Genomic DNA, 16,293 nt, shown 5'->3' on the forward strand with positions numbered 1-16,293 from the left:
ATCCAGTCTTGCAACGGGATGCATTTGGAATTGTTCTACTCCAACACTGAAAGGATCATCAATGTCCCCTATGACTTACTCCTTATTCCACATCTTTGCCACAACTGAGACCTCTTTGCAGAACGTACCTACTCGCAATTTGAAGTCGTTGAAGGAGTGCTTGTTGATGGCATCCAGCTTCGCTACCAGGGCAAAGGCAAACTCCACCATGGTGCCAATGTGCATGTACTGCCGCTCGGGCTCCTGAGAACACACACACACAGGCAGACGGAAGTTAGAGCATCACAGCGGGAAACTTCCCCTTCATCCCAAACCTGAGCTTTAGGCCGAAAGGAATGCTGGCAAATTCTAATGCTGCAAGGCACGGCAGACGTTCTGTAAGAATCAAATCCCATCTCAAGGAAGCACTGTGTGGCCAAGGTGAGACAGGAGGCGCTAGGAGACACTGACTTCCGTGTCTCAGGCCCCCTCAGGCCAAAAGCATGATGCGGGCTAAGGCTGACCAGGGGGAACCTATACTGTATTAGTCCAAAAATCACCAAGGGAAGCTGGCTTTGAGGAGGGGCTGGCGCCTTCTTCCCTCTTTTCCCTTCCACAGCTGGCCTTTGCCTTTCTCTGCTGGGCTCTAGCTCTGGTGGCCTGACCGCTAGGGGGTGCCCTCTCCTTGTCCTTGGGCAGCCAGTGGGGATGGCCCATTGGGAGATGCTGCGGAAAAAGAGAGTGGGGAGGAGGCTTGGGGCCTCGTTCCTCCTCTTCCCTGCTCACCGCATGCTTTCCACAGGGGTCAGTCTTCTTCATGGAGGACAAGGGCTACTGCCCCGGGTGGCAGCTACTGTCTCTGCACTGCAGCTCTCTCTAGCTCTGGGAACATCCCCCTCCTTTTGCCCTTTTAGGCCTTGAAATGGAGGATTTTAAGCTGAATTGTGTCCCTCCAAGTTCATATGTTAAAGTCCTAACCCCAGTCTCTCAGGATATGACCATATTTGGAGACAGGGTCTTTAAAGAGGTGATTCAGATAAAATGAGCTTATATGGGTGGGCCCTAATCCAATATGACCAGTGTTCTTTTAAGAAGAGGCAGTCAGGACCCAGTCACCCACAAAGTGAAGGCCGTGTGAAGACACAAGGAGAAGGAAAGAGGCCCAACAGGGAGGAAGAGAGGCCTCAGGAGAGACCAACCTTGCTGATGACTTGATCTTGTCCAGTCTCCAGAACAGGGAGGCAATTAACTTCTGTGGTTTAAGCCCCCTGTCTGCAGTACTTTGTTATGGCAGCCCTAGCAAACTAATATAGAGGGTAACAATTCCCTCATTTACTCGTCCTCGAGGGCTGTGTCATCCCATGAGGACGAGGGAATCACAGAGCTGAAGGAGAGAAGTCCTGAAGATTTCCCAGTGGGAAGAAGTGAACATTTCTTTGCAGATTTCCTATGAATTTGTTGATCATTCCTGTTACCTGTTTATATTTAACATTAACTTGTAGCACTTACTATATTTATATTTTGAATTTCACCTTTTAAAAGTTTCCATTTTTTGTTACATTATTACTATATGCATAGAATTCATTTAATTCATTTAAATATCCTGAAGGTTCCTGCTCCCCCAATACTTAATGATTCTGTGCACCAAAATGGTGTGGAGAAGCGTTTCTGTTCCAGCCTGCCTGGTGAGCTGCTGGGCCTTCGAGGTTTCACTGACATGCAGTCCCAGGCCTGCCCGGCATGGCTGCTTGGCCGAATGGCCATCTGTGTTAGCTCGGAAGCCAGGGCTGTGTGTCTTTTCAAGTCGGCATCCCTCATTGGTTTGTGAGCTCCACCAGGGTAGAGACCTTGCTCTATTAATCTGTGTCTCCACAGCAGAATAAAGTCCCTGACAAGAAGAACTCAATAAATGTTTATTGAATGACTATACTTAGGTTGGCAGTAGGATCACCAAGAGGAAATGGCTGGGAAGAATGCAGGCAGGGACTCATTAAGCTTTGGCGGAAGGTCAAAGCTGACCGCTGTGCATTTGAGGAGCATGCACCCAGGAAGGATCATGAATGTGCCTATTACAGCAGGTGGGGCCTCCATGGCAAGAAAGGAGAATAGGATAGTAGAGGGTTGAGCTGGGAATACACCCTTGGCTAGGCCACAGGTCGAGGGGAGGGGAGCCAGCAAGGCACACTGGAAAACAGTTGAGAGAAGGCCAGGAGAAATGGAACATCAGGCTGTTGTGGGCCTTAGGGAGTGACTTCTGAGATGAGTGTTGGATCCGAAAGGGAGCTAAATCGGAGATGAAGAAAGGTCTGGGGATAAAGAGGAGCCACCTGCTGACCTTGGGGGAGCATCCTCTATGGAAAGTGAAGAGAAAGCCCAACTCTCAGAGACTCAGAAGGGATGGGTGAGAAGATAGATAGAGACTGTAGACATAAGCACCTATTCAAGGTGACAGCAAGGTAGAGAACAGCTACTCCCAAGGTGGTAGCTGAAGGGGAGAGGAAAATGAAGAAGGGGTTATTCATCTCTTCTACACAGAGTTTAATAAGGAGCATGTGGGGGATTGCACCAACGCTGGGTTTCTCAACCCTGGCACCATGGACACTTGAACTGGGTTGAACTGAGTTATTCTCTATTCTGGGGGCTGTCCTGCATGTCACAGTGTGTTTAACACCATCCCTGGCCTCTGCCTACTGGATGTCAGGGGCACCCTTCACCTCTCATTGTGTCAACCAGAAATGTCTCTACTGGCAATGACAATGCTCCGGGGGGCATGGGGAAGGAATAAAATTGCTCCCAGTTGAGAATCACTGCACTAAACAGTATAAATATGAATGGAGAAGAAGAACTAAATCTCTGGTCAAGAGAGAAAGACATCTTCCTATCCTCAGGTGAATTATATCATTCCAGAAAAAGTCAAGGGAAATAGAACTATTGCAGTAAATTCTCAACTCAGAGTCATGAGAGAAAAACCATATAACTACAAAATTGGAGCCATAAAGTTGACTGTCAGCTAACTTTGGTGGAATTTCAGAATGCCATTTCTTAAGAACAGTTAGTCTTTTCTATCATAGCTCACTAGTATTTTTTGTCTTGCGACTTATGGGGAAAACCTGATTTGGAGGCTTGTGCAGTCAGTTGGAAAACATCTTCCTCCTTAACAGGAAGCACAAGCTGTTAAATCAACGAGCAAAATCTTGTGTAGTAAAAATTACAACTGTCCAAGTAAGGAGGACATATTTGCCATGGTAGAAATGATTTTGCTTTTTACCAAACCAAGGTGCAGCAGACAAGCTCTGCCCCTTGAGAAACTATTGCCCAATCTGTTTTCACACAGATGGTTTAAATTGGAGGTTTTAAGTGACCTCAGTAATAAAAGAAGAGATTGAGTTCTGGGAATGAAGTTTAATTCAACATCAATAACTCATTTGGGCTTAGCAAACCCTAGAAAAAATTATGTTCAGTCTCTAGAAGAACTCAATTCATTTCAACAAGTCTTCATAAGTGTGCTCTAGATAAATATCTGATGGCAGTAGGAAGCAGTTATTTCTCCTATGATCTGAATAATTTATGTTACATATCCCCAGATATTTAATGGGCTTCCAGCTACAGAGAGAAACTACTCAGTTCCCTGAAACACATTTTATAAACTGGTTGCTTTGGAAGTTTCACCAGCAAGGAACATTGCTTAAAGTAGATGCATGTTTACCAAGACGATTTTATAACCCAAGTGTCTGTTTGGTAATAATCGAGGTAATCTTTCAGGCTAAAATAAACATAACTTTCCTCTTCTGTACTCTCTTCTCCCTCTTCCTTCCATAAATATTCACTGAGCATTTGTTATGTGCCTGGCCCTGTGTCCTATGCTGAAAAACTTCTGGTGTTCAAGTTCCCCTGTATCTGATTTGGAAGGGAACTGGGGATTGTTATCTAAGGAGCATTTTGTTCTCCTGACGGGCTTCTAGGAGATCTCATCAGACTTCTCAGCTTTTATGCTCAGACTTCTCCCAGCTGAGCATCAAAACTGCATGCTGTGATAATCAGCTTACCTGGGAGAGGGTTGCTAATGGAATATTGCCTGTGTCAGGCAAAAATAGATTCAGTTCCGGTTTCTGCAATCATTAGCTGTGCGGCCTTGGTAGAATCATTTAACTTCTCTGGGCCTCAGTTTTCCTCACCTGTTAAATGGGACAATAATGCCCTACCTTTTTTTTGTGTGTGGGATGGAGTGTTGCTCTGTCGCCCAGGCTGGAGTGCACTGGCACCGTCTTGGCTCACTGCAACCTTTGCCTCCCAGGCTTAAGCCACTCTCCTGCCTCAGCCTCCCAAGTAGCTGGGACTACAGTTGTGCACCCACCATGCCCGGTTAATTTTTTGTGTTTTTAGTACAGACAGGGTTTCACCATGTTGGCCAGGTTGGTCTCGTACTCCTGAGCTCAGGTGAGCCGCCTGCCTTGGCCTCTCAAAGTGCTGGAATTACAGGCACAAGCCACTGCACCCAGCCAACTCCCTATCTCATTGGGTTTCAGTTAAGATTGAATGAATGGATACAAGCAATGCATTCAGCCTGCATCTCTGGGTCTTGGGTCTTAGTCTCCTTCGTGACAGTGAAGAGATACCTGTCATTCTGCTTGACATGACAGCCGTCTAGGAGGAAGATACTAGTATTGTCTTATGGCTAAGTGTGGTACTTTCCCACTTATGTACAGCTTTAACAACGACCAATTTGTCTGACCTTTTAAGTGTCTTTGAGATTCTCTGTATGTATAGTGAAGAGGGACAGTTCATTTTCTTTCACTTTTGAGTTTCCTGCTAACAGCATGAAAGCAGAAGGAAATTTCTCTCTTCTTCTGACACATCATGACAGCTTTGGTGTTTGCACAAAAATACACAGACTTAGGATTTTTTGCTTTTCATTTCCACAGAGACCTAAGCTATTCTTGATTCTTACCAGTGAAGGGAACTGGGGCTATTAGTTTTAATGGACCCCTTAACTACTATGACACTGGTAGGGATGGTCTCTGAATGACTCCTAATTTCCTCTCTGGCCCATTTGACAGGATCCCTCTAATGTTCCCAGATTGTCTGTGCCTACCTCACACCCTGGCTTGGATTCAGTGGTCGGTAGAAAATGAGAGCACCTCAGGGAGTGTGCTCAGGGAATGAATGAGAGCCCATTTCCAGTTTAATATTTCCTTTCTTGACAAATGCCTGCTTCTTCTAAAAACAACAATCAGTTCTTACATGTAATGCAACCGTTTAGCCACATTGTTGACTTAAGCAAAAAATTGGAATGGATCATTTCATTAAAAAGTACAAATGAGGCAAAACAGAGCCAGGCACAAAAGCCCTGCCTCACTAGGTGCTGATATACTTCTATGCACTTGTTTCTCCATGGGTAGGTATGTTGTTACTGCAAACAGAACATGCAGAGGTAATTACAAATAAAGGCTAAATTTCAAAAGGCTATTACCCAGATAATTGCCTCTTTTTGGATTTAAGAAAAAGACATTAATCCTTGGGTTACCCTATATATTTTGTAAACTGAATATCTTTTGTTGCCAGACTAAAGATTTGGCTAAACAATCAATAGAAAGTATTTTGTTTATAACTAGAGAAGCAAAGATTTAAGCCCATTTCGGGCCAGTTACAAAAGGTCAAAGTGACATTCATTTCTTATAAAAGTAACTAATATTAGCATGAATATTTATCAGGTATGTTATTTGCCCCAAATCAATTGTAATGAACTTTCATTTCAGAATACATTCATTGCACTTCAAAATATTTCTAGGATGCCCTTGTAAAGAATCTAATTAAGTGCTGTAATCACAAATAGCACATACAGTACTGAGAGAATTTCCCTTCATGGATATGATGACATATCATATTTCAATGTCCTAAAACCCTTATCTCTGTTCTATTTGAGGCAGCAATGGTAGCAATATGCAAAACATGGTTCAACCACAACTATATTATTATTACTGTTAGCATTTTTATTCCTTACTATGCCCATGAAGTCGATTAAGTATTTTGCATACTAAATATAGTCTTCCCAACAGCCTCATGCAACGGGCGTGATCACCATTTCATGCATAAGGTAACAGAAGTGCAGAACACTTAGCTATAATATTAATTAATGAGCAGTTTCGTTTGACAGTCATGCTCTTTCAACTCTACCCTGAAAACAGTCATGTGTTAACAACAGTGGCTGGGTTTGAAGTCAGTAAGTCATTCAAGGATAACTAAGAAGTCAAGTTTCATTGCTGGGGCAGCTGAAGGTGGAGGAACGGGGCTCCTGGGAAGGGATTTGCTAAAGGGCTGGGAGCAGCGATGAGTGAATAGGATAGATACAAATGTCGGGATGCAGGGATGCTCAGGAAAGGGTGGGGGCTGGTGGAGGGGCAGGTGAGCCAAGGACGACAGGAGGCAGCACCAGAGGCTGCTGTGCGGAGCTCTGGACAGACAGATACACCCAGAGTGCCCAGGTCTGAGCCCTACTCTATGGCTGCTTGTTTTCCCTAGGGCATGCCTCAGTTTCTCCAACTTTCAAATGGGCAAAGAGTTTTACTACTTACCTCCTAAGCTTGTTGTAAGGGCTCAGGAGCCATTCAGTAAAGGTTCAACAAGGTCAGCGAAATAAATCAGAGGGTTTGCATTGGAAGTGGAAGGATTGTAAAACAGAGTGAAGGAAGCTACACACTGTCTGGGAGATGGAGTGGGCACAGGTGCAATCACTCCTTGAACAAACACGGGTGATCACTTAAAGGCCCTGCTGGGGACTTTGAAGGCCACTGCATAAGACACGGCACCTGCTGTAGTCTGGATGGTGACTAAGAAACATATACTTCCAGGAAAGTTGAAAATAACAGGTAGCAAACAGTGAAGAAAGGAAATACGATCTGGACCCAGACAGCCAGGTGAGGCAAAGCTTCCCAGGTCGGGGCACAGGAAAGCCTTCTGTGAAAGTTGGAGCCTTGGCATTGTGATGAGTGAGATTCTGAACGGCTCCTTGATCAGGCAGGGCGTCTTCTGTGAGCGTCAGAATCACCTGGGTGAACTAGTGGAAATAGGGGTCCCCAACCCACCCCAGAGACACAGTAGGCTTGGGGCTGTCCCTGGAAACCACTCTAACAACCACCACAGGTGGTGCTGCTACAGGACATGGGTGCACCATACCTGGAGAGGATGTGGATAGAACCCAGGTTGGTCTGCACGAAAGCACATGCGTGTTTGAGGGCTGGTGTAGAGACTGTAGGGAGAAGTAGAGGATGGGTCAGGGCAGTGGGCTGGGGCAGAGGATTGGTGCTCTGTTTCCAAAGTGGGGAGGACAAGAAGAAAATGGCAGTAGTGTTAGAAAGCAGAGTGTCTATAGGAAGCTGGAAGTGATCCAAGTCTGCCCAATGGTCAAGACAGTGGATAGAGGTTTTGGTGGAGATCAAACGTGCAGAGGGGATGGATAAAGTCTTAGGAGAGGTCCCTGACAAAGAGGGGCTGGGGAAAGAATATTACAATGTCCCACAGAGAGGGACCACAGGCTGGGGCCAGACAATGGAAGGGCTCAAAAGCCAAGGGAGGATTACTGGGCAAAGGCAACGGCCACCCACAGACAGGACGTCACCCAGGACGAATTCTCAGAGAATGTGATTGGACGGGAATTTTGGAATCTGGAAGTGTTTTTTTTTTTGGTCATCGAGAGTAGAATTCCTGATGGCACTGGTGAGGCAGGATTGTGGAGGTGTAGAGAGAAAGTAGAAGGTGAAAGGTAAAGGCAGAGGATACAAACTCTTAGTCTATAAAGTGTGGCTGCAGAAAGGAAAAGACCTGGATACTTTTCTTGAAGATCCAGGAGACTGGGTCTGATGGAGGCAGAGTTCGGGTCAGGAAGAACAGGCAGACACGCACCCTGGGCTGTAGAGTAACGGGCTGTAGAGTGACACTGAATGTGGAACAGGTCTTCACCTGGTAATGCCTCGAAAGATCTCCCACTCCGAGGCCCTGCCAAAGGATTGGTAGTTGGCCGTCCAAGAGCAAAGGGCTGGAGTGGATGAGTGGATGTGATCAGGTGAAGTGCTCCTGACGGCCCCCACTAGATGAGCTGGAGAAGCCTCCAAGTCATAGCTGGATAAGGGTGAGGTAAGTGAGGCACTCACCTCAGGGGTGAAACTTCAGAAGGTGCAAAAAGCTCAAAAATCATGAGAAATGATATCCTAGTGCAACATTTTTAAAAACCAAAATCAATGCAGAAAAATTCAAGATGAACTAAAACCATGACATTTTAAATAAAGATACTGCTGTGGACAGGATTGTGTCCTCCCTAAAGTTTATATGTTGAAGTGCTGACCTCCCAGGTGACTGTACTGAAGAGAGGGATTTGTAAGGAGGTAATTATGGTCAACTAAGATGATAAGGGTGGGGCTCCGATCCAACAGAACTCATGCCTTCTTTAAAGTGGAGAGAAACTCTCTCTCTCTCTGTCTGTCTCTCTCCCCTCCATGGGAGGCCTAAGAGAAGTGAGAAAGCTACTGTTTTTAAGACAGAAGAGGGGCCCTCAGCAGACACCTAATTTTCCAGCCTTCAGAACTGTGAGAAATAAATTTCTGTCGGTTAAGCCACCCAGCCTGTGGTATTCTGCCTGGCAGGCCAAGTAGACTAAGACAGATAGGTCCTGACAGTGTTGTGCTGAGCATTTTAGAGCCTGAGGCAATAAGAAAAATGCCTGTCTCTATACATGTTTTAATGTTATATTTTTTAAATGGTCAGTGTTTTCCAGAACATTAAAGGCATTGGAGAAGCATATATTTGTTTCCATGAAAGCCAGGAAAGCAAAATTGTAATTAGTTCTGGTTTGGATTATAAATATAATATTTAAAAGTAAAAGAATGTTGTACATTTTAGTATCTTGATTTTACATTTTTTTTTTTCAATTTTTTAACACTTTAATGTTCTGGAAAAAACCCTAATCATTAAAAATCTACAGCACCACGCAGAGGGCACAGCAGTTTTCCTTTGGTCACTGGCTCCGTAATGGCTTGAGAAGGTGTTGCTCAGAATCCAAAGGCTAGGTTCTTCTGGGGTCTGTTTTATTGTTTGTTTCTTTTATTTTCTTTATTACTGAAGTAATGCATACTCATTAAAAAATAATAATCTGAGGGCAACCACTTGAAGAGGAGAACCAGTGGAATACATATCACTCCAATTAACTGGAAGAACGCTAGGTTTCCCTCTTGTGTCAGACGTCTATCCACACTCTACTCTTTGCCCATGAATGCATGAATGTTAAGTGGGAAACTAGGACCCTCTCCTGATATTCCTGGAAGAGGGAGCTCTGTTATGGTGCCTGCTGCCTCTCTCCCCGCTCTCACTCTTCCCATGGGAGGTGGGTATGGGAGAGGGACTCATACACCGTGCTCAGCCCTTCTCTTTGGGAACCTGCCTGTCCACAGAAAGTGTGTTCTGTTTTTCTGTGGTCTGCCCAGCAGAGGGCAGGCTCCACAGCAAAGGCCACTGTCCTGAGGGGAAACGAGGTCTTTTTAACGGGCCCCTACTGATATTCCAACAAGTTACACAAGCATGTCTATGTACATGCTCTCTCTCTCTCTTTCGCTGTCTCCCTCTCTCTCTCTCACACACACACAAACACAAGAAAATCTTGAAAACCTTAGTTGATTGAGGATATTCAGTTTTGCCTAAATGACCTTTTCAATGAAATTTCCATGTGGCCAACTTGTTTTTTGACCACATTATTTTATTTTAATTCATTTTTTAGATGGGGTGTCACTCTGTCACACAGGCTGGAGTGCAGTGGTGCGATCTCAGTTCACTGCAACCTCCACCTCCCGGGCTCAATCATCCTCCCATCTCAGTCTCCCGAGTAACAGGGACCACAGGGGCATGCTACCACATCTGGCTAAGTTTTTTTGTATTTTTGGTAAAGATGGAGTTTCACTATGTTGTTCAGGTTGGTCTCAAACTCCTGAGCTGAAGAGATCCACCCGCCTCAGCCTCCCAAAGCGCTGGGATTACAGACATGAGCCACCACACACGGCCTTGACTACATTCTTTTACATCAAAAGACCTGGAAACATCCTTACTGAGTCTCTTTTAAATAACTAGCTTTCATCTTCTACTTCATTGTATATTTATCTGTATTAACAAGCAGATACTGATTGGTTTTTCTTCTCCTGTTGGGCAGCAGAAGGAGTTCTGTGAACAGATCCTCTGGCGCTAAGTCTGGAATTTTCATCTTCTCTCATAGAACCTTGACCCTGAGCTTTAGGTTGTACATAATACAGAGTTCTTGGGGCATTTCATGGCTGTTTGGGTCCCGGGGTGGGGCTGAGGCTCACCTGTGCCATTAAGTGTTCAACACATCTTACCTGGGCGTGCTCCTGGCTGGGCACAGCGCTCAGACCTGTTGCTGCCATGTATGTGCTGCCAATGGTCTTAATCTTTTCAACTCCACTGAATTTTGGCTTGGAAAGAAGCTGTGAAGCAATGACAACCATCCAGTTACTCAGCTGGATGCTGACCTGAAGCTGAGGACTTTATAGAGACATTCTCAAATGCTGGTTCACAGTGATGCCATGACTTGTTTCAACCCCTGTGTATGCACCCTGGGGCCCTGAGCTTTTCCAGGAATGAAAACTTCATGTATTTCAAACAGCGCATGTCCTTGGAGGAAAGTACAGCATAATGATTTACTTCCAAGGAACATGAATTACCGTTCAAACTTTGCTGGTGAAGGAACCAAGATGAATTATGATGCAAATGACAATGGGCTTGAAATAAATTTCCTGACTATGCATTTGAAAGGCATAAATTTAAAATTATGATTCGGTGAGTGAGCTCTTTCTTGCATGGTCAGAATGATTTATGATCAATTATTAGTGCTGAGGATTGGCTTTTTCCCTCTGAGTGCTTGAGGTGGATGGAATAAGATCTAGAATGGTTGTTATCAGCCCTAGCCCTAATATATATATTAGGAAGAGAAACCAGCTCTCTCTCTCTCTTTCTCCCCTCCATGGGAGGCCTAAGAGAAGTGAGAAGGCTGCTGTTTGCAAGACAGAAGAGGAGCCATATGATATATATATATATAAATATATATATAAAGATATATACATATATATAAAAAATATATATATAATATATATATATATATATATTTTTGAGACAGAGTCTTGCTCTGTCACCCCAGCTGGAGTGCAGTAGTGTGATCATAGCTCAGTGCAGCCTCCATCTTCCAGGCTCAAGTGAACCTCCTGCTTCAGACTCCCGAGTAGCCGAGATCACAGGCATACATTACCATGTGCAGCTAATTAAAACTTTTTTTTTTGCAGAGACAGGGTCTCCCTATGCAGCCCAGGCTGATCTCAACCTCCTGGGCTCAAGCGATCCTCCCACCTTGGCCTCCTAAAGTGCTGGGATGACAGGTACCAGCCATCACAGCTGGCCCGAGCTCTACTATTTCTTGTCTTGGAATTAGTTATCAGCATCCCACTTGACTCTTCCTTAATCTGCTGATTTAGGCTTTCAGCTGGGATGGAGGAAAGGTAGGGATAAGAATGGAAGCTGTAGGAAGGAAGAGGAATGGACTTGCGCGTGAAGGACGCCCTGGAAGGTCTATACCTGCTTGGGAGGGCAGGGTTCAAACGGTGCTGAACGGAGACCAAGAGCGTTTTCTTGCCCCTTCCTTGGAACTCCGGATTTCAGGGAGATTCCTCCAGGATTACATATCAAATAATTTAAGACAGATGAACAAATCCCTGTATCACCTATCCGCATATCCACTGTCATTCACCCGTTAGTACTGGGGAATGTTTATTTCACTGAGGAGCAGCTGAGACCCCCAGCCGCTGTTTGTCACGACGCACCCAGGACCACAGTGGTAATTGCTGGCGGCCATGACGGCACCATGAATCTCTAGCATCGACCTCACAGTGATGATGGTGGTGAGAGAAAATGCACAGGGCCCACAAGACATTTAGGAGGTTTGCCTGAAACCACCGTGTTATGTAATCTCATCGCTGTATTTCAGAATTCCATGAATCATCATTAACATATGCTCCTGGACAGATGTCAATTTTCTTCTATTTTGCAAGATAGTGATAAGAATAGTGTGGCTGCAATATCCTTAAACCAGAGGGGCGTTTGTTCTTACTGGGAAATAGAACACATTATTCTCTATGTAGAAAGTTGAAAAATGACACCTATTTCGAATTCTAAAACAGACACTCTGTCCCTTCTAAAGTATGTTGTATTATCCCCCCATACAGATTGTATTTTCAACAATAAAATGTCATCCATGCAGAGTGCAAGTTGATATCTGACAAAGGCATTGAAGTAGGAACAGACATAGCAATAATCTATTATAACTCATTATCTTTTTATGTGGAAAGGGATGGGCAAGTATTTTACCTGGAATTCAAGCCTTAGCAGAGAATCCACTAGCACACTGGATACACATTTGATTTAACAGATTTTGGTAGCTGTTCCTAGCAGTCATACCAACTTCAAAAATACAACATATTTGTCTACCTCAGGTTAGTCAGAGACCTAAATAAAGCAAAAGCCTTTAATGCCACCTGCCAGAAATTATGCCAAGGGAAAAGTTTTTTGGGATAGGCCGCTATCCCAAAGTAACTTCAAGCGCACAGGTGTGAGACTGGGGGTACTCCTGCCCTTCAAGGGCAACTCTCAGTACCTACATCATCAAAGTCAGCGATGATCTCGTTCAGGAGCCGAAGGCATTCCAAGCCCTCCTTGTTCACGTCGGATTCTGTATAAAATTCTTTGAAATCCGGAATGGAGGCAAACATGACGCAGACACAGTCATAGGACTGGTGGTATAGATCCTGCTTGGGAGAAAAGCAAGAGCTGATCACTAGGAGACTGACCTTTAAACCCTCCACAGGCAAGTGGCTTGTTTCTGCCAGGATTCACATAGACATCGCCCAAATGCCCACTCCACCTGCCCCACCCCAGCCATGGCCCAATCCACGGGCTGCCGCTGCTCACAGGGGAAAGCTTCTAATGAGCTGGATTCAGGCCACTAGCAGTTAAGAAGAGGTGCCTTGCCAGTTAAACCTCTCTGTCATATTGACCTGAGACAATGACAAGAGACCACAGAGTTCTGGCTTAGTAAAAAATGTCCTTTAAACAACTGAAGGGAAACAAAATAATTTCCCAAACTCTCAGATTGTCCTGAAGTAACTTGTTGTGGCTATAGTATTTGGATGGGAGTCTTGATGAATTTTCCTCTTCAGTGTCTCCTGCAAACAGCATATGGAATTCATCAAGTTAATTCTTATTACACCAGAAAGAACCAATAGAGCTCCTCAGTCTACTTATTCATGTTATATTAGACACTGACTATATTTATTCAGGATATTCTTTTCTTTTTAAATAGGAAGAGGCTCATAGTTCTTTATCCATAGACATGAGTTAAATTGCAATGTCTTGTAAACACAATTTCAAGGTGTTTCCATGATTTTCCCAACACAGTGACACCTTCAAATTCAATGAAGCTTCCAGAAAGGAAGAGTTGTCAGGTGGTCTTGGGGGCTAGTCCTAGGAGGATGTGCCCTTCCACTGGCAAGGGCTCCTCAGACCCCTGAGATGGCCCTGACACAGGCAGACCGGCCGGGGCCACTGTGGATGCAGTGCAGCATGGGAAATGCTTTTTTCTCCAGGAAAGGTGAGGAGAGTTCTGTTAAACAAGATGGCCGACCTCTGAGGGGAGGGAAAAATGCTAGTGGTTGGTACTTCCTGTGTGTCTGGCAGGGCGAGGGAATCCATTCTACATGAACATTATCAGTAAGCCCTGCTCTTTGGGGCACCCAGATGAACTTCTTTGCAGAAAGCAAGCACTTAAATAATATCATAACTCCAAGGTTTGGTGGCACCTCAGAGGAACTGCTCTTCCCAGTGAGGTCCCGTCACAAACCCATCAGAGCCAGGGCAACCCAACTGAAGGCCACAACAGTTTTGAGAAAAAGACGGACTCATGGTTCTCAGGACCAGCCACTCTATAATCCCTACTACTGCCTCAAAATCTGTACAAAGTACGTGAACAATGAAATCAAGGTTTTCTATTTTGTGCTCGATATGATTGTGCTGGTTTCTTGTGCAGAATTGTATTTTCTCTCTCTCTGCAAAGTTGCCTTTGTGAACACTCATATCCTTGGTAGGCAGCCTATGACAGCCAAGGCACGGTGCTGGCAATGCTGACTGCAGTCACGGGGTCAGAGAACAGGGATACATGAGTTTAAAATGTCAGTTTTATAAAAGTGGTATAAACTCCACTGACATCCCTGTGCTTGAGGAAATGGGTGCATCTAGCAAGGGGAGGACATATATCCTTCCCTTTCTCCCTCCTTTCTTCCTTTCCTCTCCTCTCCTCTCCTTTCCTTTCTTTTTGAGACAAAGTCTCACTCTATTGCCCATGCTGGAGTGGGATGGCGTGATCTTGGCTCACTGCAACCTCCACCTCCCAAGTTCAAGAAATTCTCCTCCCTCAGCCTACTGAGTAGCTGGTATTACAGGTGCACACCACCATGCCCAGCTAATTTTTTTATTTTAGTAGAGATAGGGTTTTACCATGTTGGCCAGGCTGGTCTCAAACTCCTGACCTTGTGATCCACCCACCTCGGCCTCCCAAAGTGCTGGGATTACAGGCGTGAGCCACCACAGCTGGCTGAGGACATATTTTCTATATCCTGCATTTCCCCACTCCCTGCTGACACTGACCAGAGTGCTCTTTGGGGAATGATAATGATGACAAGATTAAGCACGATAATAGCCAGCACTTACTGAACACTCACCACATGGTAGGACGGGCACTTCTCTGAACACTTTATGTGCATGAACTCACCACAATTACAACCCTATGTAGTACCCTACAACTCTAGGCTGGTACCAGAGTTTTCCATCTACAAATAAAGAAACTGAGGCACACAGTGGTTACGTTACTTGCCCAAGGCTGGAGTTATCAAGTCTGACAGTAGAATCCACCCTTGTAAATGCTACACTTCATACTTTATCAAGTCTCCGGGATGATCATGGGCTTCACTGCTTGGTTTGAGGGTAGCACGGGGCCTCCGACACTTGCGGGTCCTGTTACTTTACCTTTGTCTTTTCCTCTGGAGTCTTTAAGGGTGTCTGGGAGTTGGAGATAATGATATGCAAGACTAAACTGATGGGCAGTTTGGATCTGACATGTCATTTCATTACACAGCACCAAAGTGGGGATGTATGGGAGAATCTCTAATGGGACTTCCAAGAGGGCAGGTGCCTGCGCCTCCCCACTGATCAACGGACCCTCATCCCCTAGGCTGGGCTCCAAGCACAGGCACTGTTTTGGAAAGTTCCCTGGGTTATTCTGCTGTGTAGCCTTGATTAAGAATGACAGACTACATGAGGAAATGGAGCTCAGGGGAGCTGGGGCTGCCACCAAGGCTCCCAGCTGGCTGAGGGGAAGGGCCAGGACCAATCCCTGCATTCTCTGCAGGCCGTGAATGCTGCTGGGGAGCTTGGACTACAAATGGATCACCCACCTTCTTTGGCAGAGTGGTCACTTGGAAGCTCTGAGGGAATTCCCAGGGTGAGCTCAGGTCACTGGTCACACCTGGTCCTCAGATTCAGGGCTTCCATAAGACTATAACTACTGGGAAACCAGGGAAACTTCTAGACTTCTCAAATTCTCTGGAGCCTGAGAAACTTGCAGGGCCAAGAACCATGCCCTGCACTCATGAGAGATTCCCTCCTGTGGTTGCACTGGGCATGGGGCCAAAGAGGATTGCATGCTGACTGGTAGACGACTTGAGTTTGTCTTATACTTCCAGAGGACCTGGGGGTTGGAGTAGGGCAGGTGAGCAGCCTTTGAAGATAATTTGGAATTCAAGGTCTAGAATGGGTGACCCATGTCAGCATGTAGCTACCCAAAAGTATTACTGAGCTTTAGAATTGAAAGTGAGTTTAGATGTCTCCTCAACATTCATTCACATGTAACCATTCTGTTGAACAAGCTCAAGGAATGAAAAAATAATCACAAAGCAACTGCATTTCTGTGGTCACTACCCCTTTCAGTTTTGGAGTGTGGCTAGATCTTCCCCTGTCTTGAACAAACACCTGGGACTACCCCCTGGCCCTCCATGTCACTGTGTGCAATGCAAGGTCCTCTCTTCGATCATTAGAGGCCCCAGTCCAAGAAACAGTCAAAACTCTTGCCCTTGTTGTACCTGTGGTTTGTGCCCTTCCCCAGCGTGGGCCTTTTGTGGGTGAAGAAGGGGGATCAGTTGGCTTCTACTCTCTCTCCACCAC

General features: G+C 45.3%; 1 protein-coding gene across 1 annotated transcript in view; it reads right to left on the minus strand.

Annotated features, from left to right (window-relative positions):
* Nucleotides 1-16,293, minus strand: part of ADCY2 (adenylate cyclase 2) — a 429,519-nt gene that overhangs the window by 14,126 nt on the left and 399,100 nt on the right. Inside the window, exons 21-23 of the mRNA XM_050792931.1 lie at nucleotides 12,681-12,827; nucleotides 10,353-10,460; nucleotides 129-243 (exon numbers count right to left, since the gene is read on the minus strand). Of these exons, the coding sequence (XP_050648888.1) occupies nucleotides 129-243; nucleotides 10,353-10,460; nucleotides 12,681-12,827 (370 nt within the window). The remainder of the gene's footprint in view (nucleotides 1-128; nucleotides 244-10,352; nucleotides 10,461-12,680; nucleotides 12,828-16,293) is intronic.

Source organism: Macaca thibetana, chromosome 6 (genome assembly GCF_024542745.1).
Source record: "Macaca thibetana thibetana isolate TM-01 chromosome 6, ASM2454274v1, whole genome shotgun sequence".
Lineage (NCBI taxonomy): Eukaryota > Metazoa > Chordata > Mammalia > Primates > Cercopithecidae > Macaca > Macaca thibetana.